Source organism: Drosophila guanche, unplaced genomic scaffold (assembly GCF_900245975.1).
Source record: "Drosophila guanche unplaced genomic scaffold, DGUA_6, whole genome shotgun sequence".
Lineage (NCBI taxonomy): Eukaryota > Metazoa > Arthropoda > Insecta > Diptera > Drosophilidae > Drosophila > Drosophila guanche.
The window spans coordinates 2,706,371-2,729,241 of record NW_022995743.1 but is presented as its reverse complement, the minus strand read 5'-3'; the positions used below and the strand labels follow the sequence as shown (position 1 = coordinate 2,729,241).

The following is a 22,871-nucleotide window of genomic DNA, read 5'->3' as shown; positions in this document are numbered from 1 at the left end:
AAATTGTATCATTTGTGGCACATTATAAGGTCCAATTATGACGCCGAAAACCTTAAGGAAAACCCATAAGCCATTATTGGTTTCTAATATTCACAAATATTCCCAGCTCCAATGGCAAAAATTGCCATTTGAAAAGTACTACAATTATTCTTTATCCGCCACCAAAATTCCACAGCCGTTTGTCAATCTTTTACGCTTTGTCAGCCGTTTTTTGTAGATTTTCTAAAGATAGCTTTTGTTGGTGCTGACATGCGGCAACAATGCCAACAAGGAAGTTGGAAGCGCATCCACCACGCGCGCCCAATTATGACAAACGACAAGCAGCCACACGTCACATGGAGGCGCTGACGACACACTTTGGCATTGTCATTGCCGTTTGTCGAAGACGCAACAATGTGGCTAACTGGAACACCAAAAAGCTGCAAGCAGCCAGCAGCCAGCAGCCAGCAGCTCTGCCTGCCTCCGTGCTGTGCGAATTGTGTTTATGGCTGTGGCTTTGGTGCCACTTTGTTGCACACTGGCAGCAGTAATGCCTGCCCTTGCCGCAAGACTGAGGAACTTTACAAGCAGCTGAAGCGGAGGGCTAACTAGTGACATCATTTCAGCCAATAACGAGCTCAAATCGATGCACACAAATCGCAGCTAATGGAATTTCGGAACACCCATCGACATACGTGATTCGATTGGCATGGATTGCAGCGTCATTGCAAATAAAACCCAGCGAAAAAATGTTATAAATAAATGTGCAAAAAGAGCTCCCAAAAATGGGTCAGTCAAATCAGCTGCAAATGGAATGAAAATCAAAAGTCGAAATTACAATTTCCAAATTAATTTCAATTAAACGGAGCAGCGGTGTCGCAGCTACTAGTCACAGCGCTTAAGATAATTACTAAATCAGCGCCATTAGCGGCATTCAAAGGGTGAGCCACAAGTGAGGGGCTCCGCGGCGACCTTTAACACTTCCACACATCCACATCCAGCCATTGATTAATTAATAAGTCTCGGACCTGGCATTGAACTTCGACAGCTGGTGTGTTCGTTCCGCTGCTAATGGCCACGGAATTTATTGATGATGATCTGCTAAGCTCAGTTGTTGACTTGTCAAAATCATATCTCTCCCCCCTCTCTCTGCCTCAAGCATGTCTGTCTATTGTTTATGGGCATTCCGGGAGGGGGGGCTACACCTTTCAACGCATCATCTTTGGGGTTGCGCAAGAGCCCTCGCGGTGCCTGCCACACGCATGAAATAATTTTCATTTTCTTCGCCATCATTCTTGCCGCCGCGGCCATCAACGCAAGTGTATTTATGCGTGTGAACCAAACCTGAGAGAGCAGCCCCAAGACTGCCATAAATTGGAGTGGCTCTCGTTTTCTTTTCCGGACGTGAGAGTTGAAATTTCATAAATCATCAGCGGATTTGTGACTTTTCCTCGATTATTAACAAAGCAGAAACTATAAATAAGCACAGCTGAAGCTGATCCAAGTATTTTCACACTTTTTTATGCATTTTATTTATTAAAATTAGCCGCTAAAACTATTTTTATGCGTGCAAACAAATTTTCCTAGGAAATCCCTGCCTTTATTTTGAAAATGCGCGCCCATTGCTGCCGTGTACAAACAGCACTTAACAGCACTGGCTACAGCTCACCAGTTGTCCCGCTCGCACAGCTAACAGCAGTTTTACCCAGCATAAAGCATGCGTTAGAGCGAGCCACATAGCAAACTGCAGCTGCGGCCGCCACAAAGCACATGTTAAAGCGAGCTGCAACTATGAGTTACAGTTTGAGCAGCACTGGGCGGCACAATTTGAACGCCTGAAAATGTCATGCACTTTAGCAGCGATTTTAGCGCTGTTTCTTAAACTTTTAACAACAAATTCGAGTTTAATTTAACACCTAAATCTTTTATTCATTTATTTACATGCACACAAACTAAATACAGCTACAAACTAAGGCTAATTTCATGCGTTTTTGACTGCAACTTCAATAACTTAAGTTTAGTTTTAGTTTAAGGTTTAAACTTTAAAGTTTACAATTAATGATTAGTTGTTGTGCTAAATCGAGTCTAAGTCTACGCTTCTCATGCTAAGGGGGGGCAGGACACAAAATCGCATCTCAGCTGCAGTCGCCGCGGGGACTTGCAGTGGAAATTCATTTTAGGCTGGAATTTACTGGCTATAATCCTACATTAAGGGTGTTGAGGTGCTGCCTATGTACAGGGTTAACTGGGCCGGTTGGGCTGGTTGGGCTGTGCTCTGATCCAGTCCCAACGGGTGGCGGGTGCTGCGTGGGGTCACTTCATGTAGTAGCTGCTGGGCGCCCGCCCGGAGGTGTAGGTGCTCATGGGTATGCCCTGTGGCCCGGGCATGTGATTGTTCCCCGACGAATGCGTCACGGATGGGTTCTGCGAGCCGTACAGATGATCCACGCTGCTGTTGCCAATGCCATTGCCCGATGGCTCATAGTCAACATCGTAATAGATGCCAGATTGGTTCTACAGAAAGAGAAATACAAGTTGCAGCAGCTAAAGGAAGTTTAAAGCTGCGTGCACCCACCGCTATGCTGCCATTGCTGCGACTCTTGGGGCGTGGCACTTGAAAGTTGCGTCCCAGCAAGTCCGCGCGATCCTCCTCCTCGCTGGAGCTGCTGTTCTCCAGGGTGCGCATGCCATTCGAGCGTGGACCCAGGCCAAGTCTTCTAAGTGCAAAAGAGGTTGAGAAAATACAACAGGAGAGGGTTTGTGCTCCTACCTGGGTAATGGCACTGGCGGTGCCAGACTGGCGCTCGGATGCATTTGCATGGTGCTCTGCATCGACATGCCGCCCAGCGTGCCCATGCCCATGCCCATGGCCCCCAGGTTGGGGTAAGCAAACATGGCCGAGGAGGGACGCGTGGGTCCAATGGGTTCCGCCTGCAAAGCAAAACAAATTAGCAAAAGGAACGCGGCTTTTAGGGCAACTCCCAGCTCACCCCGTAGTGATTCGTTTGGGCCATAACATCCGCTATCTGTGCCCAGCGCATGCGATCCTCCAGCGTCACTTGGTAGCCCGCCTGCGGCAGTCCCGCGGCAGACTTCAAGGGCGCCGTGTTCATGTACCCAAAGACGGGCGAACCCATGGCGTTCTTTTGCTCGCGCTGCCAGCGACGGGACCACATGATGAGGCAAACGAGTGTGAGGACAATGATGATAATGGCCGCCACGGAGGCGCCTATGGCCACGCCCAGCACCTCGCCATCGATCTCGCACTGTGCGCCGTAGTGGCTCGAGTCGCAGGTGCACAGCTGGCTGCCCTCGTCGTTGTAGCTGCAGCTGCCGTGGTTGTTGCAGTACGAGTCCAGACACGCCTGACACTCGCGGCCCGCACGCTGCGGCTGATCGGCCCAAGGGTCGCGCAAGCCCGCCTCGCAGGCACACCGGAAGCTGCCCCAAGTGTTGCTGCAAGTGGCGCCCGGATGGCAGTCATTCAGCTCCGCCGACTGGCACTCATCCAGATCCTGCAGCGGCGAGACAGCGCCCTCGGGCGAGCTCACATAGAGCACGGAGTTGCCAATGTTGTTGTTCCTTCGATGCAGCACGCCCAGCAGATGCTTCTGCACATCGCTGCGTAGATTCGGGCGCAAAGTCTCCACGCTCTCGTCCAGCTGGAAGGCAAAAAAATGAGTCGTTTGGTTGGGGAAACGTTGCGACATTCCGCTCACCTTTAGGGTCATATTCACGTAGACGCCATTGCCACCCAAATTGGGATCCCCGCGATAAATATTGTTCACCTTGGCCTCCATAAACTCATCCGAATAGGGCGTCATAGACATGGCAGAGTCGAGCTGCGAAAAGGGCATTGAATTAGACTTATTTGTGGCTCTCGCTGCGCCTCCTGCTTACCGCTCTTATGGACTCATAGCTGAGCTGCCCGAAGGGCTCGCTGTGGCGATCCATCAGCTTGTGATCCCACACAATGCGATGCTCGTAAATGCGATCCACGCGCAGGCCCAAATGGAAGGAGATGACGCGACGACACGGCTCACGATGCTTGCGACGGGAGTAGCCTGTGGGATAGAAACAGGGAGAAATGTCAGTAATTATCATCGTTGAATGGGTTTCAATCCCGACCTGGCCTGCAGTGACAACTGGACACGCCGCTGTCCGTCTTGCAGCGCTCGTGCTGCGCCTGATCACACGTCGAATCATCGCCCACGATGCACGTGTCAATCCGCACAGGCGGCGGCGTCGGACGCTGGCGATAGTGTGGCCGCGTGGGTCCCGCATTTGTTGTGGCTGCACCGGCACCAGCAGTTCCCGTGGACTGACTTTGTCCCTGCAGATCCACCACTTCCGTTTCGGGCACCACATAGCCACCGCTGCTCTGAGTGACGGCATTCGCGGGTGGAGACGAGGCAGCCACTCCCGGACTTGCGCCTGGCAGCTGTGGCAGACGTGTCGCTGGTGTTGTGCCGCTGCCCGCCGGCGCATCTGTGGGATCACCAAAGAGATTGATGTAAGTGCGCTTGCCATCGATCGAGACGAAGCCATCGTCACCTGCTGCCGACACAATGATGTCATCCTGCCGCAGTCCCTGTCCCTGTCCCTGTCCCTGTCCCGCTGCGTACCCTCCGTACGGCTTAATGTTGATTGTCTGCTTGGAGCCGCTGCCCTTGGGCCCCGGGCCCTGAATGGCCGACAGTGTCACGTCGAAGATCTCGCCATAGCCAGGCGGCAGCTGCTGTCGTGTGGGCTGAATGGGCGGCTTGGGCTGCACGGCAGCGGCAGCGGGGCGTGGCCTGCCGCCGGGCTTGAATTCGGGATCATCCAGCACAATGCCGGGTCGGGGATGGTAGGGAATGGCAGGCGGTGTGGCATTTGTGTTAGCAGTGGAACTGGTAGTAGAACTGGGACTGGAACTGGGCGGCTGTTCGGTTGTGGTGGAGGTGGAGGTGGACGTGGTGGAAGTGGTGGAAGTGGTGGAGGTGGAACTCGTGGTGGAGGTGCTGCTGGTGGTCGTTATGCTGGAAGTTTCAATGGCGAGCAACGGTGTGGCCGTCGTGCTGCTGGGACTCGTCTCCAGTCCGGGCGTGCGATTGGCCGTCATAAAGATGACCTCCTCTGTGGAGGGATCCAAGTCCAGGCCCTCGGAGCTGTCCATGGGCATGGGCACGTACGTGGAGGAGCTGGCGGGCATGCCACCCATGACGGTGTGCACCACGGAGCTGGTCTCCACGATGGTGGTGTAGAGACCTTCGAGTGGCTGCTCCTGCTTTTTCTTCTCTGGCTTTGGCTTGTGCTTCTTCTTGGGCGCTGTGGGCGTGGTCGAAGGTGGATTGGTGGGCGTAGAAGGCGGCGGCTGCAGCAGCTCATCTTCGACCTCTCCGCCACCCCCAGTGGCATCTGTTTCCTGATCGGAGACCTCAATGTACTGCGCATTGGCATCCTCGTTGGAGAACTCCGAGTCGTAGGTGGTGTCCGTGGGCAGCACAGCGTCCTCCAGCGGCTGCTGCAACGCAGGAGACTGTGGCTGCTCCTGCTGCTGTGGCACAACCTGCGGCGCTGGCAGCGGCTTGTACTGCGGCAACGGGCGGCGACTGCCACCCACGCTCGTCGTGATCGGCGGCCGTGGCTTGTTGCGGTACCAGGGCGGCCGATTGCTGACAAAGCCCGGCCGCAGCGGCACAATCTGCTCGGGTATGGGCACGCCCGTGATGAAGGGACGCTCCGGTCGGTCGAAGGGGTAGGGCGGCGGACGCATCGAGGTGCCCGGCTTCTGTGCCTCGTAGTCGATGGGCGGCAGATTCTGCGTATCCGAGATGCGCGGCGGTCCACGGTTGTTGATCCTGCTGGCCGAGGGGCGACGGACGACGCCCTGCGTGTTGGCATGGACATTGACGTTGCCGTTGAGCAGCTTCACGATGCCCGTGATGATGTCCTGGATGTCCGGATTGCCGTTCTGTCGGGGACTATGCGGCGCCTGGGTGGCACTGCTCGCCGTGCCCGAGATGGCAGTACTGCTCGGACTCGGCCTGATGGGCGGGGACCCCGACGTAAGCGGTCGCAGGTCCCCCGCCCCTAAAAAAGACTGCTCCAAGCTGCTGCTGCTGCTGCTGCTGCTGCTGCTGCTCCCCTGGCTGCTCCCCGCTAAAGTCTTTCCCGCTCTGATTCGCTGCGTCTGCTCGGGCTGCTCCTCCTGGCTGTCGTACGTGCCCGTGGGCTTGATGTTGTAGTGGAAATATCTGCCCGCGGACACATCCTTCTGCTGACCCTCGCGGTAGTTCACATCGTTGGGTCCCAGGTAGGCCTTGCCTGCCTGCCCCAGCTGCTGCTGGTTGTGCTGCTCGTGCAGAATGGGCGACGCCGAACGCTCCACACGCTCCGCACGCGTCTCGTTCTCATTGTCCGGCTCCTGGTCCTGCTGCAGCGTGGACTGGCTCTCCGCCAAGCCATTGATGGAGTCCGCAATGGTGCTCTCAATGCTCAGGCGATCATTCCGCTGACTGCTCGACTTGGGTGAGATTTGGGAGATGCGTTCGTGTTGCGCCACTGCAAAGAAAGAGAAGGAACAAATCGTTAGGGAAAAGTTCTTTTGCTTTGTTGCCTTTTGTTCCCACTGCTGGTTTCACTTTTCACACGTCTTCGCTTTGTCATTGTCAACGAGTTTCATTTGCGTTTGCAGAGCCCCAAGGCAAGGCTCGTTGCAAGATCAGTTTCCATCTGCAGGCATCATTTGGTTTCCATGTCAAGTGTGTCCTCCCCCTGCGCTGCCTTGGGGCCTATTCGTTTCACTCTCTTTTCATGTGTAATTCATTTGGTTTTGCCTTCAAAATTGTGGGCTTGGAGCTCGCTGCCTGCCTGCCTGCACATCTGTCACAATTGAAATGAAGGCCCATTCCATGATGAAGTTTGCAGCTCGCAGCTCGCAGCTCCAACTCACTGAGAGATCTGCACTTTGAGCTGGCAAGAATTTCACAAATTGCTACGTCAAGCGTTGAAAAGATGCCAAGACATTCGTTTGTCGTTGTAGTTGCTAGTTTTAGTTGTAGTTGCATGTAGCATCGAGTTGCTGCTGTTGCCTGTGGCTGCTTCTGCCGCTGATTTTCATCATATTCTCCTCTGGCTATGGCAGATTAATGAGCAAAGCCAACAATCTATATTTAAGCAACGATTGCCACGATTGGGGCAGGCACTTGAGCACTTCCTCTAGCAAAAGATTCGCCAGATTCGAGCCAATAATCTGCAGTGATGCAGCCTAAGGCCTCAAAACTCACTTGAAATGCCACCTATGATCAGTCGTAGAGCTCTTCCTGGTGTAAGTTCTGCCTTTCGGCAGCGTGCAGTTCCCATCAAAGCTCTTATTTGCTCAACAAGTTGACACCTCTTTGGCACCCAAAAAGATTTCTAAAGATTTCTATGGCCACAAAAGAACTCGAACCAGACCCATCCATCTTTGGTCTGGCTCTTAAATCTCCGCCTAAAGCCGTCAACCAGTTTGTGGCCTGAAATGTGTACACAAATCTGTGCCCATTGCTGGGCTCATAATTCACACTTTAACACGCCGTAGAACACCCCCGGAACACGTTTACTTATTGAAGCTTAACCCAATTGTGGGTCTGGGTCTCGCTTTCACCTGTCGCTCGCTCGGCCCCAAACGGGATCAAAACTCTGATTGAAATATGAACAAAAATAACTTTGTTTCACTTTCTACGTTGTTTTTCATTTACTTTTAATACAATTAGCGCTTCCTTTTGGCTCACAAATGCGCTCCAGAGACACAGTTTTCAGCTTTTCACTTTCCTCGCTTGGCAGTTTTTTGTTTCACTTTTAATCGATGCCAAAATTGAATTGTGCGGATGAAAGTGAGTCTGGCTGGATTGCCCGCCCGGAGGCTGTGAAAATATCAGAAAAAGTGGAGCTGGGACATGGGCTTGGACATGCAACTGGAACTGGACCCTGCCCATGGTTGGCTGTGTGGCTGTGTGGCTGTGTGTAGCAAACACATTTGAAATAAATCACAAAAATTCAATTGCACTTTCACGGCTGCTGCCCCAGCCACCAAATGAAAGTAAAACTGTTTCAATTGTTGCTCGCTCTCGAGGCTATATGCCGGGTTGAATGCACCCTTGGTTGTATGACAATTCAGAGACTGTGGCAACAGATAATCGTACTGGCAGACAGCAGGCAACAACGTCATTAGTTCCAGGCGCTTGCCCACACTAATTTGAGGCGCTACTTCAGCCCACGACAAGAGGCAGAGGCAGAGGCAGAGGCAGAGGCAAAGGGAAGTCGCAGTGGGGACTGGGAGGTGGCACAGGGAGTTGGCTGCACGAATTTGTTTGGCTCAAGCTTCAGACTACAACTTCAGCCTCTACTCCAACTGCTGCTTCAAGTAAATTGGCAATTTTCAGCGCCGCCAAATTGACGACACAAAATCACTTTCTATTTCGCTGCACTTCGAGCACTTCGAGCACCAAAAAAGGCCACCAACGACACACATCCAAGCTGAGGCCAAATGTGGAGCTGGCGTGGATAATTGCTTACGAAATGCGCACAAGTACTACAATATTTGGCACACGTACAGGCAGCCACAGCCACAGCCACAACCGCATTACGCATACGACATGGCAGCCCTAGGAGAGGAGGAGCAGCAACAGCAACAGGTGGAAGTGGGGCTTTGATTATGCAATAATAACATTTGATGGCTTGCCTTTGACAATTTGTCATGTTTTCACCATAAATGAATGCTTAAATTTATATAATTATAAATAACTAATGCCAGCAGCCAAGAGCACATAATGCCGGCATAAGTTTTCATATTTGTGAAGCTTAAAACCTCATGGAAAATGTATGAAAAGGCAGACTTCAGCTTAAACAAAGCCTCGACACTTTTGTCTCTGAATTCGACAGATTAATCTTTACATTTATGGCCTCTCCTTGGTCAAGCCTGAACTAAACCTCGCATAACATTTCACATTCACATTTCTCAAACAGTAACAAACAGGAAATATTCCTCAGCTCTTTTCACAAAGCAAACTCAGACAATATATCTCTGAACGAATCTAAGCCCGAGCTGTGTATGTTTGTAGCTTTTATGCTCAGTCGTTTCTTGCTCATAAATACAGCCAAAGATTTCTTTTATGAGCCTCAAGAGCGTCTCCCCAGCCAGTCTCAAACCCTGATCTGTGTTCCAATCTTCTCTGAGGGCGTTGTCCAGTTTGTGGCATTAAAAATTTGATTTAGTGCTAATTGATTTGCTGCGGGGCAACATCCACATTCTGGCCACAAACTTTCGTTGTGTTTGAGCTCATAAACAACAACAACAAAATTGTGAGCCACAAAGGAAAGTTGCAGCCACAAAAAATAATGTGTAGAAGATATTTCATTAGCAAAGCAAATAGAGGAACTTCTCAGACTGAACTCAACACTTGACAGGCAGTTGGAGCAGCAGCAAGCCGACTCTCCTCTGGAGTGTTGAAAAGAACTTGTGAAAAGAAATGTGTGTGGCTGCTCCAGCCTTCATGGCTCTCTGGCAGCTGAAATGCATGAGCTGCAATTAACAGCAAGACGAATGAGCAGACAAGTGCCAAGACAGAGACCCAAGACCAAGCACAACTTTGACTTCACTTGAGACTTCAACTGAAGTTGTTTTGTAGTGAAATTTCACTGAAAAATTTATTTTCTATAGCTTTGGCCTTTGGTGGCCTTTTCTGCGCTTTGATTTTAGCATTTTGCATGTGTCTAAGGCATAAGAATCCTGGAGATATTTCCTAAAATGTTCCTTTTCTGCGAGTGTACGTGGTGGCAGCCTGTGGAAGGTTTTCTTGCAAAGCGAATGACCTTAATCAAGGTCTAAGTCGACTCTGATCTAACCGCCTTAAAGCACAGACTCGGAGTCAAAGCCAAGTCCCAGACTGAGTGCCAAAGCCAAAGCCAAAGCCGGTTGCAGTCGAACTGCATTGCTGTTGCTACTGCCGGTTACGCTCCACAGCCACTGCGGCTCCCCCTGGCGGGTCCATGTCTAAGCCAAAATCCAAGACACAAACAACAGCAGCAGGAGAGAGGGAAATTTATTAGCAGCAGCAGGAGAGAGGGAAATTTATTAGCAGCCGCCATTGGATGCGCTCTGTTGCAATTCAGGGAAAAATGAACACTGGCAAAATATGCGCCCATCCTCGATTCGATATCCATGGAGCGGGTTGGTCTGCTGCTGTTTGCTGCTGCTATCCTCGAGTTAATTGCTGCCACTTATGAAATCTAATTCCCCCAAAGAGCTGCTTAATTAAGTGCGGCAAGTAGAGGTACAACAAGAACGCATTCCACTACCAGCTAGAACAATGGAGAGACTCGCGGGATTAATGGCCCTAGACCCAGACGCCAAACAGAGCCCAGTTCCAGTCTCAATTCCCAGTTGGAGTCCAAGAACAAGCAACAAGATTGTAAGCCTATAACTAGCTGCAATTTAGCAGGCGATAAGCGATCTGCACGATTCCCTGGGATAAAAAATGCGACGGCGCACAGTTGAAATGTTTGTCGTGCCACAGCAACAGCAACAGCAACAGCCTCCGCCACAGCCCAAACCCCAGTCCATGCCGTGCATAGTTGCCATGTATTTCCCATGCCGCTGCTTGGGTCACTAACCCAGCTTTGGCTGGTGCTGCGAGGGGCGCTGCTGAGACACTAATTGAACAATTAAAAATCACATTTTAAATGCAAGCAAAAATGGAACAGCACAGAACAGAACCTGGCCAAGAACTGGCACACAAATGACGCCCCTTCAGGCGAAAACAAACTGGCTTAGAGCACAGGCTGAGTGCTTGAGAGTTTTATTGATTGATAAGTTGTGCTCTCCCTCTCTCTTTACATTTCTCCATTTCTCTCTCTCTGTCTCTCTGTCTCTATGTTTCTACCGAAATGAAACTGTGTCAATGTACCCACAGTAGCCGCCACCAAACGGAAACAAGTTGCCGGCCAATATGGTCTTAATGGTCTGTGACAAGTTCAAGTCGCTGCGGCAGAGACTTTATTTCTGTAGCTGTGTGTGTGTGTGTGTGTGTGTGTGTGTGTGTGTGTGTTCTGTGTGTATCCGCATCTGTGTTTTGCCTCAAATATAAATCTACAACAAGTGACCAACAGAACCGGCTGCTGCTCCGTATATAAAAAGAATCTATAGCTGTTTATGTACAACATAAACTCTTCTATCTGTTTGTCTTTCTGTCTCGCTGTCTTGCTAGCTTTTTATTAGGCTACTTTCTGGACTGCGTGCCAAATGGTGGAAATGGGTAAAGTGGCTGTAAAACTGTAGCTTTGTGTTTCTATGTTCGTGTGTGTGTGTCTGTGTGTGTGCGTGGGCTTTATTGTGTCATGCCAGGCCCGTCAGCCCAGATACAGGCAGGTGTGAGTGTGCGTGCGTGCCAGCTAACTGCACCCATTTAACGGTGAATTTAACTGCCAGCTTATACTCCGATATTCGTGATTATTTTTGTTTTTTCTAAACTTTTGATGTGAGTATTTGTTTTTCAAGCCTTTTTTGTAAGCTTTTTTGTGGGATATTTGTAGCAAATATTTGCTGATAAATATTTTGTGAAGTTGATAAACTTTGTTTAAGTAAAAGTTGCATATTTAAACATATTCCTAAGCAATTACTAAATGATTTCTAATTACTACAATTTCAATTACTCAATTCCATTACAATTCTCAAATTGCCAGTTTGTTGTTCAAGTCTTTTGTTTAAGCAAATATAAAACTCGCTGCTGTAGGAATGTGAGAATGTGAGGCTGCAAGAAGCGTTTCCAAACGCGAACCGGTTCGAAGGGAAAGGGGCAACAGCGAGTATCTTCATTGATTGCCATTGATTGTCAACGCCGCCAGATGAAAGGGTTTCTATCTATCATCTCTCCCTCTCCCACTCTCTGCGAAACTTGTATGGCCTCGGGCCAGGACAACCCATTAAAGCAGAACGAACATGAAGCCCAAAAACGAGATGTTACTTTCCGTCTACCTGCGCCAATTGTTGTGTCTCTCTCTCTCTCCTTCTGCTTCTGCATCTCCTTCTCCTGCTGCTTCTACTTCTGCTTCCCCTCCCCCTTTAGTCTTCTCTTTCTTTTGGGTGTGTGCAACTTTCGTTGTGCCGAATTTCATTGTACAATTTTGGGCATCTTTTATACGAAACGCCGCGCATCGCATCTCTCTTCTCACGGGAAAGGGAAAGTACGTATGCAGTTATTGATACTGCCACGGATCTGGGATTGGGTTTCGTGTTTTGATTGGGCCCAAGCTCAGGCAGTGCTTGCGCCTTCGATTGAATGAACGCCGCGACAGGGCTTGGCGGGGGGTGGCGAAACGTTTACGTTAATTGAAAATGAAAGATGAGCGGAGAGGCAGCGCAAGAGCAGCAGCATGTGGTCTGCAGAAAGCGAAAGGAAGCGAGAGAGAGGAAGCGTTTATCGAGGAACGCATCCAATAAGAGAAAGAAGAGCGCATCATCCCATCGACATATTCTTCACTATGGATTACGCCGGCACACCTGTTCATACATAAAATAAATTGCATCAACATTCCATGGTACTTCCATGAGTGCCCCGAAGCCCACCAAGAATACAGCAAAAGATCCCAGCTAAATCCAAGTTAAAAACCTGCCAAACGAACCTCAACCTGCCTCTTGACCCAATAAAAACTCAAGCGATAAATTTTTGTTCAGCCTGCAAAACGGCAACGGCGGCTTCTTTACTTCTTCTTCGCATTGAGACACAATTTTTGTTGGCTCTTTCTTTTGCTTTTTGATTATTTATAGTTTCTCTGCGCCCACCAGCCCTCTCTCTCTCTCTTTGCAGCAAGTGGGCCATGTAACAGCAATGTGCCAAAAAAAAGAAAATACTGACAAAAATGTGCAGGAAAAATTGTTTATGGCAGCAGCTAATCTGAAAATGTAATCAGCTTAACAGTTGGCAGCGAATCGAGAGAGGCAGAGAGCTAGAGAGAGAGCGAGCACTAAGTCAATGGGTTAGAGTGTCAACAGCACCGCGCATCGAATGGCAGCCAATCTCTCTCCCATCGCTCCCATCGATTGTTTTCATTGATTGATTCCATGACTCGGGAAAATAAAAGGCCAACTCATGGCGCTTTCTTTGACACTTTTCCAGGGTGTTCCGTAGCAAAGCTTCGTTATAGTTCCACAAATATCGACGGTCCGGCCCCCTAAAAAAACGCCGTTACATGGGGCTATAACTGTTACCATGGCATTGCCTCGTCTTCTGTTTCTTTAAGTCCATAACTCAGGTGAAGATTCTTTTTAATTAAGTTTTACTCCCTGCTGCCTGCTGCTGCTCTCACATCTTTTCACTTTACCCAATTTTGCCGCTGCCTTGTTGGCGGCTTTATGTAAATTCCATTCGGATATGGAAAGGCTTATTAGCTGCATGAAAGGTTTCCCAGTGCCAGTTGCAGTTCCAGTTACAGCCACAAGTGTGTGGAGCTGCCTCAAATGGGCCAGTAAATAGTGCAGTTAGCTTTAATTGATTCGAACACACACCCCCTTCCGCCCTCATCGCAATTAAACGGTTACAGTGGCTGCCTAATGGCAAGTGCTGTGGCTGCTGGCAGCAGCTTTCCATTGGTATGCATAAGCAAGCAGTGCATGAGAGCATGTGGAATGCATGGAGAGCATGTGGAATGCGTTCCACAAAGCATTAATTGGGGAGGGAATTTACTTGCATGGGAAATGCTGTGGGAGCGAATGAGATTTTAATTAAATGCAAATACAAATAATTAACTAATAAATGCATATGTATTTGTTTGTTAGACAAAGTTATTTGAACAACAAAAGGGTGTTCTCTGCATGTAAAAATCTTTTCTCAGTTTAATTTGTAACAAAAGCCAAGGCATGCCTTATAGCAGAATGGCTTTTCCCTGCCCTTTGCCAGCAGTTTAATAACCTTTACATTTTGCCACAACTAAAATTATATAATCACCAATACAGCGGACACTTGGCGATTATCAAGCCGCGTCTGCTCAAGTCATAATAAACATTAATTAACTTGGACTTTACGCACGTCACGCACTTGGCAATGCGACAAAGAAAACAAAGAAAAAACCCAACCCAAGTCCAATGAATCGCGGCATGAATAATCGCGATTGTGCAATACCAAAGTAAGCCCCATGATTCACTGCGGATCAGTGAGCTGCGATGATGGTATCGGGTCTAGCAGACAATCCAGTTTCGTGATGGATTTTTGAGACATTTTTGGGACATTTCCCCCACACACAAAAATCAACAGAGACATGCGACAGCGCAGAGTGTGTCAAGCCCGTATTTCAGTGGCAAAACAAATTAACAAACTTCTTGGCCCACAACAATTGAACACAACTGTGCGGGTGTGCAGATAGAAAGACACACAGACAGATAGATAGAAAGACTGTGAGTACTGGTACAGTCTCGTTGTGCACTTCATTACGCTTGGCACAGTTTTCCATTTGCAACGAGTCCAAACGAGCCACCGAACCTATGCGCATTCTTAGTAACGCCTAATAAATTATGCAGCAAGCACAAGCTTTCTAAAAAAAAACACACACAAAACAAAAAGAAGCTAAATACGAGGCACGTACGAGCCGTGTCGGAGCATCTTCATCGACGGCACACGTACTGCGGAGCATTGGGAGAATTTATGTTATTTTTTCCATGCTCTTTTAATGCTCAGAGTTCCATAGAAATTATGGGCCTTTTTTTGATAAATTCAAATAGTTCTGAGTATTGGTAATAGCCTAGGCTTTGTCTTTAAAAATTCTCTAAACAAATTCTCTTGCTATCGGAAACTTTCATCCTCTCCCAGTGGGAAAGTTGGCCGGCAACCCTGGTTCAATTTATTAACTGAACTTAACTGAATGTGAAATTCTTTTGTTGTGTGTCCCCCTGTGTCCCCCCCTTCTACACTCTTTACACTTACCTGTTGTTTGGATGAGCAGCAGCAGCAATGCCAGCCACATGGCCATCATGTGTCGATGGTCTCTTGGCATTCTATTGTTGTATTCGTTGGGGATTGCTAATGCTGAGAAGTTGCCACCTCTATGGACTGTTCCGCCGCCTTCGTCTTCGTCTCCTGCTCTGCCACTCGATTGTTTACTTTTTGTTAAGTTTTGTGGCTTTCGTCGCATTTTTGCATAAATCCAATAGCTCCTCCCTTTTCTTCTCCTGCTACTCCTCTGTGCCACACTTTGCGGGGTTTCAATCTCTCTGTGTGGTTTGTTTGTGTTTTTTTTTCAGATTGTTTTATTGTTGAATTGTAGTTGGTGCTGGCATCTTGCTGCTTTCCTCATGCAGATTTATGCTGCAAAATAAAAAGAGAGAGAAAGAATTGTTAATGAAAAATGCAAACAAAAAAGTGCAAAATATATTCTAAAGTTTGTGGCTTGAGTCTTTTGTTGCTGCCAGTACAAAGTGCCAAAGGAAAAGCATTAGCAGACATTACATCAGTGAGGTGAGTCCATCATGTGTTCCCCGAGTGATCTACAAATGCTTTTGACCCTTGGCCCCACGCTTATGTAAATACTTTTTCCAGCATGGTTGGAAAAAGAAATACTTTCAGCAACAGTTTAGCTGTTTCGATGATTGCATAAAGTCTCGAGGCTTCGTTCAACAAAAACTAACTGCAATCTCCAGCTGATTGATATGCTAATTTTGATTGATGTCCAGCGACTGCTGTGCGCACAGAAATTGGTTTGCAGCGAAAGTTTTTGGGAGCACAATCTCGAGGTGTCTGCAAAAGCAAAAGTGAAATTCCACAAATGTTTCTACCACTCGGATGTACATTCATATCTACATATGTAGATGCCCCAACAGCCATTACCATGCGATGATCTCTAATCGATCCTGGTGCTGGGGCTTAACGAACGATTACCGAATGTGTCTCGAGTCGCTGCTAATCAGAAGCCAAAACAAGATCAGGCCGCCCCAGACCGCAAAAGCAATTGTGCCGTGCATTAGATGGAAAGTGAAAGCATCGAGACGGCATTTAGAGGAGCGGCCACAATCGGGGCGGTGGGGGGGCAAAGTCAAAGCCAGAGCAGCGCAAAGCCAAAGGTAAGCAAAGGAAAGGAAAGGTAAAGGTTGCTGTTCGCTGGCTGCTGGCTTTTTGTTTTGCTCTGCTACGTGATCTCAGAGCCGGACACGACCGGATTGAGCCGGTAACATGTGCAACAAGGGGTTGAGTCATGCCCAGAGACCGATTTTTGGCAGTCTTTTACTTTGTTTTTACAATTCCCTCAGAGAGGGTATGCTCGAATCTGACTAAAGTGGGAACCTATGCACATTTTCCCGTCTGTCACTATGTTTAAATATTAGCCATACAATTTGCATCTTTCTCTCTGGTCTCTATATTCCTGAGAACTCAATCAATATCCCTGCAATGTAAAGGGTATCTCTATGTTCGACCTCTGGTACCGACTGCTCTTTCTTGTTTAAGGGATTTTCGTTTGGAACCTTGAAAAGAAGGCAGCGGGTACGCATGGAGAAGCGCGAATGAAATAGAAAGTTTTCTTGTAAACAAACAACAAAATTTGTTGCTTCGTGGGCGTTGTTGTTGCTTTGGAATTGTGTCTGTCGTCGTTTGTCATTAAATGACTCCATTTCATCATTTTCCTGCTCTTGCTGCTACGACTTTTCCAATGAATGATTCGCCCACGCTAGCGCTTGTTTTGACTTAACTTCTCTTCTGTTCCTCTCTTCTGTTCCTCTCTTCTGCCCAATTTTACCAGATTTGCTTTCTTTTCGAGACTTTTTCAACACCCCAACGGAAGTTGCTCTCGGTAATTAGTCTTTTTTTATGTTTTCATCTTCTTCTCGGGTTAAATGACTCATGGGATTTTCATAAAGGTTTTTTTGGTGCTCTTTTCTGTTGCGCAACCCTCATATTTTTGTTGTAAGAGAGTGGAGAGTGCAGAGTGGAGAGTGGAGAGAAAGAGAGTTGCATAATACTCTTCTTGTGACTTTGCATTCGCGCAAAAGTCTGCAGATTCATCTCAGAAAATACACAGACCCTGCCCATCAATTTCTTTCATTTTTGCTTTTATCCCCCACCACTCCCCGCAGACTCACCACAAAACGCTGCCAATAATCATGTGATTGATGTTTTCTGAATATTGTTTTCCTTTTCCTTTTTTATTTCTCTTTCTATTGCACGATATTTTCAATTAGTTTTTGCACATAAGCAACGTTAATAATGGAACAAATTTCACCCAAAACACAAAACTGCAAAAAAAAACCAGAGAGGCACAACAAATTGAAGATTTCCGAAAGCCAGCCAGGCAGCATGGAGACGGATTGGGATTGGAGTGGATTGGATTGGTGGTAGCAAAGAGGTTTGCCAGAAATGCGGTTTTGTGGCTTGAAGGAATGTTAGCTTTAAATTATCGAAAAGCAAAAATCAAGCGACAAGCACTGGACAAGATGTAGAGAGGGGAGAGGCAGCTGCTGCTGTTTTCTGCATACAAAATTGGCACAAGTGCGCGCAAAATGGCACAAGTAACAGTATTAAATGCTGGAACGGGACACTTGAGTGGGGAGTATCATAGAGTAGAGCAGCAGGGGGCAAGCAATGGAAGGGGCAAGCGCTCTTGGCAATTTAGCAGAGTGGACAGGCCAGATCACATTGCGGCGACAGGCAAGACGACAGGCAGACAGGGAGAGAAGTAGTGTGCGCCTGTGCCTGTGTGTGTGTGTGTGTGTGTGGGGGTAGACAGGTTGACCACGGTGGAGCATATCCGGCTAGGAGTGGAGTCTCTCTCTCCATTTTCTACAGTTTTGCTATATTTGTGATTTATTATTAATCTTTTTTTCTTTGCTTCCACAAAATTTCAATTTATTCACATTCTTTTTCATATCTTTTGCAGTGAATTGCCCGTTAATTGGCCAGCAAATAGGTGCAACATACACAGGGAAAATTATAAAATTTGCAAACAAATTCCACAGCGGCGGAACTCAACAACAGCAACAATGCAATAAACAAAAGCCGCAAGACACAAAAACAAAGTTACAGCCAAAAGGCAGCGCGAAAAAAAGAAAGTTTTTTTTATGTTTTTGTTGCCGCTGTACATAGGCACACACAGCCGCATATATTTTTGCTTTTCTACACAAACACACGCACACACAGTAAGAGAGAGAGATACGCGCAAATATCATGTATTCGTTTTACATTATTACCTTTTGCGGCTGCTTCTTCTAGAGATACAAGAAACACTCTATTTTGTTGTTGTTTTCTTTTACGCACACACTTTTGTAGCTTTGAGCTCGTTTTAGTTATTCACTTTTCATAGATTTAAGCACGCACACACTAACACTCACACACGAGTAAATATGTATGTAGCCGCCGGCAGAGTGGCTTCTTCACTTTGTGTTGTTGCTGTGTTGCTTCTTCGCTTCTTTCTTTCTTCTTTCGCGCGTCTTCTACTTCACCGTCGCCGTTTTACAGCTTCGACGCTGTCTTACCAAAAACACACCGCTAACACAGGTGTGCACCGTTCGATCGCCAGAGACTGACTAAGGTGGAGGCCTCAAGCCCCCAAGTCGTGGAACTGCAAAGAAACCAAGACCCAAGCGCTGCGATCGGTGAACGAAGAGTGGATGGCAGACAGAGTAATGAAGAGTATACGCGACTAGACAACGCGTTGGAGATGGGTAGGAACAGAGAAGAGGAACTCCAAGCTGTTCATAAGTTCTTATATAAATAAATGTTTAAAAGTTTCAATACGAAAAAATGTAAGCTTCAACCACAAATCATTTCGCGCAGTGTAAAGCAATGAACCAGTTTCGGGGTAGACAACTTCGTGATTTTAGCTCACTGCTAGGTAGATCTGTGAGGGTAACCAAACGTCGCCGTGCAACCGTAGTGAATTTCCAACCAGAAAGGAAATAACAACAATTGAAAGTGGCTATTTATTGAATATACAGACATTAATCCGATCGCAGATTAGGACTCCGCTGAACGTCCTTAGTTAGGGAATTTCGCGTTGCTTGTTTGCGGCTCTAAATTGCGATTTGCAGGCAAATCGGAACAGATTCCATTCCAATCATTGGCAATTACCATGCAAATTGCAAACGCACGAAATCAAATGAAAAATCCTTAGAGTTTTTTTGGTTGCAATTCGCTTACAGCTTGGTGCTTGGGGGGAACCGGGAAAAGCGCAAAACGTGTGATGCAGAGGCAGCAGACGAAGATTTGCCGCTGTTCGGCTCATCATGCCACAAAACCATGCCCCATGACCAGTGAAATTGTGTTTGCTGTTGCTGTGCTGCGTTGCTCGTTTTCTTTTTCACCTGCGCCTTTCCACACTTTTCACGAATCGACAGCAGCAGCGGCAGCTGGAAGAGCGCCTGCTCATTGTTAATGGAAACACCTTTGGGGCATCAAAACAGCATTAAAGCCCCCCCAAGCATCTCCATTAATTGAGCACGCTGGCGGCTTTAATAGTTCTTAAGCAGTTGGGTATTAGTGTCAGAGGGAATCAAGTGAAGTGGAATGGCAACGAGCGGTATCTTGCTTTACTTTATTTTATTATTTAAACAGCATTTATTCGTAAATATATTTCATAATTATAGTACATAAATATTCGTACATTTCCCATAGACAATACACTAAGAAAAAACAAAGGATTATTTAGTTAAACATTTAATAGAGTGGCTAATATTTGGGGAGCTCCGAGTAGCGGGGCGGCGTGGACCAGAGCACACTGGAGTTGCGCTTCAGCTGGCTGGGATCGATGTTGGGGAATATCTGCTTAAGGTCCGGCGTGGTGGGTGCCACCGAGAAGAAGCTATCGATGATATCCGTGGGGCAGTGGCTCTGCATGGCAACCATTTCGGCGCGCACATGACCTGCAAAAGGCACACGAAAAATCGGTTTTAAATCAAGGAACATTTGGCCGAAGGGAATGCCAAAACTTACTGCGACTCCAGGTGGGTGCTGGTGGACGCTTGTGTGTGACCTTGCCCTCGTCGTCGGTGGAGTCATCCTCGTGCAGCATGTCCCAGGTGTATTTTGTCTTCGGCGGCGGTGGCAGCATCTTCTTCTTGGCGCCGGTTAGCTGTGCCAGCTTTTGCTGCTCCAGCTCTCGCTGCTTGGCCTTCTTGAGAGCCTCGGCTTCCTCCTGCTGGCGCATCTTGCGATGCAGCTCCTCCAGCTCCAGTCGCTTGCGCTCCTCCAGCTTCTTGCGCTCCTCCCGCACCTTGGCACGCTCCGCCGCCTGCTTGGCTCGCTCCTTCTCCTTGGCCTCGCGCTGCTGTGCGGCCTGCAGATGCTTCTGCTCGCGCAGCTTCTTGCGCTCCTCGGCCAGCGTGTGCAGACCCTTGCGGAAATCGTCGCCGCTGTTCTCGCGCGACAGCGTCTTGCTGGATGTCGAATTGGTGGACTTCAGATTGGTGCCAGTGGCCGTCTTCAGCAGCGTCGTCGCCTTCGAGGCACTCATGGGCGCCTTCTTGGGCTGCACCGCGCTTACGGGCAGTGCACTCGAGGTCTGAGTGGGCGTATAAAAACGACCCACAGTCGGTGGCTGCAACTTGCCAATCTTGGGAGTAATGTTCGATGTTCCAGTTCCTGGCGTGCCCTGAAGAAAGGAGAGACACGAGAGTTATCAATCGTGGAAGCAGGGGAGGAGGTGCTTCCTTCACTTACCGTATTCTTGGCTCGCGGTGCACGCACTTTGCTCTGTGCAATGGCCGCATTCTCGAACGCTTCCACGCGCATCTTCACGGGACTCTGTAGCAACGGACTGCGGGGTTGGAACAAAAGGTAATAAATGGCATTCTATGAAGCTTCCATTTCATACTCACTTGAACAGCTCGTGCGGGCGACCGGGGGGCAACTTCATGGTCTTTACATTCGAGAGAAATTTGGCCACCGGCACCACCCTGTCGTCCAGCGACTCATCCTCGGTCAGCAGACTGTTCCGCTTTGGCTCCGCCTCTGGCATTGCTGGCTGCCGCTTGTTGGAAATTACTTCAAAAGTGGCATCGGCAGGCGCTATGCTGGGACTCACATCGTTGGGCGCTGGACCCAGCACCATGGTGGCGTTCGACAAGGTCATCGTCTCATTAACAGCGCCAGAAATCTGTGCCGGCTGCTGCTGCTGCGGCTGCTGCGGCTGCTCGATTGTTGGCTCCTCAAGCGCATCCTTGTAGATGGAGCGCTCCTGGGTGCGCGACTCGCAGCTGTTCTTGCGTGTCCGCGAGGACACCGGCGAGTTCTTATCAATCTCACTAAAGCGCTCCACCTTGATGGGTCGATGGCAGGTGCCGTCCTTCTTCTTCTTGCGCAACTTCTTGGACACATCGGCCACGGCCAAGGTCTCATCTGTGGTGGTAGATTCCGTTGTGTCAGCGGCAGACAGCGCTGGCGGGGGTAACTCGCCCGTCAGCTTCTCTCGCTTCACTTTCACGACCAAATTCTTGTGTATGCTCTGTGATGATTTCTCACTGAGCACAACTGGTGCTGCCGGCTCTGGCTGTGCCTGTGGCTCATCCGAGGCTAGTGGCTCCTCCACAGCAGGCACCTCCGGCAGCGGCTCGGAGGCTGTACTATTTGGCCTGCTGCTGGCGCTGGAGCTGTTGAACTGCGAGACGCGATGCTCGCTCTCCACCTTCACGCGAACCATGTCCTCATCGCTGGGACGACGCATCTTGCGGTTGAGCGAGGGCTCCTTGAGCAGTTTGCCCGACTTCAGCTTGGCCGCACGCTGTGGCCGACCCGAGCTCATGGTGGTATCGGCCAGAGTGGGCGCCGGTGGCGGCGGCATTAGCGCCGCGGTGCTGTTCAGATTGCTCTCCTCCTCGGCCACGGCCAGCAGCTGGGAGTTGCTCTGTCGCGTACTCTGCATGCCAGACGAGTCGGCCGTCACATCGTGCACATCTGTGGAAGGGAGCAGTGTGAGATTTGCTGCCACCAGCTGCCACACAAAACTCACCTTCGGCCTCGTCCGAGTTCTCCGACAGCTTCGTCAGCCGCTTAGGCCGCTTCTTCGTCTGCTGTGGCGTCACCGATGTGCCTTCGCTCTGTTCCGGAGCACTGTCTGCTGGCTTGGCTTCTTTGACCTTGATGCCGTAGAAAAGTTCATCCAGTTCCCTGAAGTGAGCCTGCAAGCAACCAAAAGTGAAAAAAAAACATAAGCGTCATCGCCATATTGATCAACGTGTTCCGTGTCCACTCCATGCTCTGATAAATACCTCTCTGATCATCTGCAGCTCCAGCTCCAGCTCCGACAGGGGCCGCATTATATCCAACAAGTCATCCATTTGGCACAAAACAAAATCTACACAAAATGCGCAAAGTTGGCTTTATTTTTCGTACCCCGTTTAAAATGGCGGCAATAGCGATGCGTGGTGTGACCGCAGAATTAGCGATCAAATATACAGCACAGCCCTCAGAAATATACCGAAATGTAATATCTGCTTTTCAAAATGCAACGTAAATATACTGCAAATCCTTAATCATAAAGCCTGTCACCACCAAAAGTATGGTTTAATTAGTTTTTTCAATCAATTTGTTGATAAGATTGTTACGAGAGAAAGAGAATATTATTTGCTGTTATGCGCACAGCCGACTGCTCTTTTTACAACTTACAACACTGAACGGTGCAGAAAAGTTCCCGCGCAAATTGTGAAATTATTGATTGAATGCAGGTAATAAATGTTTTAAATTTATAAATATTAGTAGTGATATAAGATAGCAATGGAAGCAGAAGATAGCAACTAAAAGAGCAGTTTACATATAGACTAGACACAAACACACACACAAATAGCTTTAAATGATGTTGTTTCAAGGGCCAACTGAAATAAATGATTGAATGTGGTAGGCCGAGAGATTTGTCCCCACAGAGGGGAAGGATATGCCGTCTCTCGTTCATTCAACATT

The 22,871-nt window shown here is 48.5% G+C and overlaps 2 protein-coding genes across 6 annotated transcripts; both read right to left on the bottom strand.

Annotated features, from left to right (window-relative positions):
* Window positions 1-1,882: 1,882 nt before the first annotated feature.
* Window positions 1,883-18,514, bottom strand: LOC117581200. Of its 5 annotated transcripts, none has more exons than XM_034268183.1 (10): window positions 18,170-18,514; window positions 17,066-17,218; window positions 14,919-15,299; window positions 4,108-6,525; window positions 3,880-4,043; window positions 3,699-3,821; window positions 2,970-3,641; window positions 2,750-2,910; window positions 2,555-2,696; window positions 1,883-2,493 (listed from the first exon to the last, which is right to left on the bottom strand). In XM_034268183.1, the coding sequence occupies exons 3-10, from the start codon at window positions 15,124-15,126 to the stop codon at window positions 2,293-2,295; spliced, it is 4,089 nt and encodes a 1,362-aa protein (XP_034124074.1). In that variant the 5' UTR covers window positions 15,127-15,299; window positions 17,066-17,218; window positions 18,170-18,514; the 3' UTR covers window positions 1,883-2,292. The 5 variants fall into 5 exon arrangements, with proteins under 5 accessions (XP_034124074.1, XP_034124083.1, XP_034124066.1 ...); XM_034268192.1 differs by having other exon boundaries at window positions 18,455-18,472; XM_034268206.1 differs by lacking the exon at window positions 17,066-17,218 and having other exon boundaries at window positions 2,293-2,493; window positions 4,108-4,467; window positions 4,534-6,525.
* A 966-nt stretch (window positions 18,515-19,480) lies between these two features.
* LOC117581231 lies at window positions 19,481-22,345 on the bottom strand. The gene is made up of 6 exons (XM_034268220.1): window positions 22,184-22,345; window positions 21,925-22,093; window positions 20,795-21,869; window positions 20,637-20,733; window positions 19,911-20,568; window positions 19,481-19,840 (listed from the first exon to the last, which is right to left on the bottom strand). The coding sequence occupies exons 1-6, from the start codon at window positions 22,250-22,252 to the stop codon at window positions 19,647-19,649; spliced, it is 2,262 nt and encodes a 753-aa protein (XP_034124111.1). The 5' UTR covers window positions 22,253-22,345; the 3' UTR covers window positions 19,481-19,646.
* Window positions 22,346-22,871: the final 526 nt, after the last annotated feature.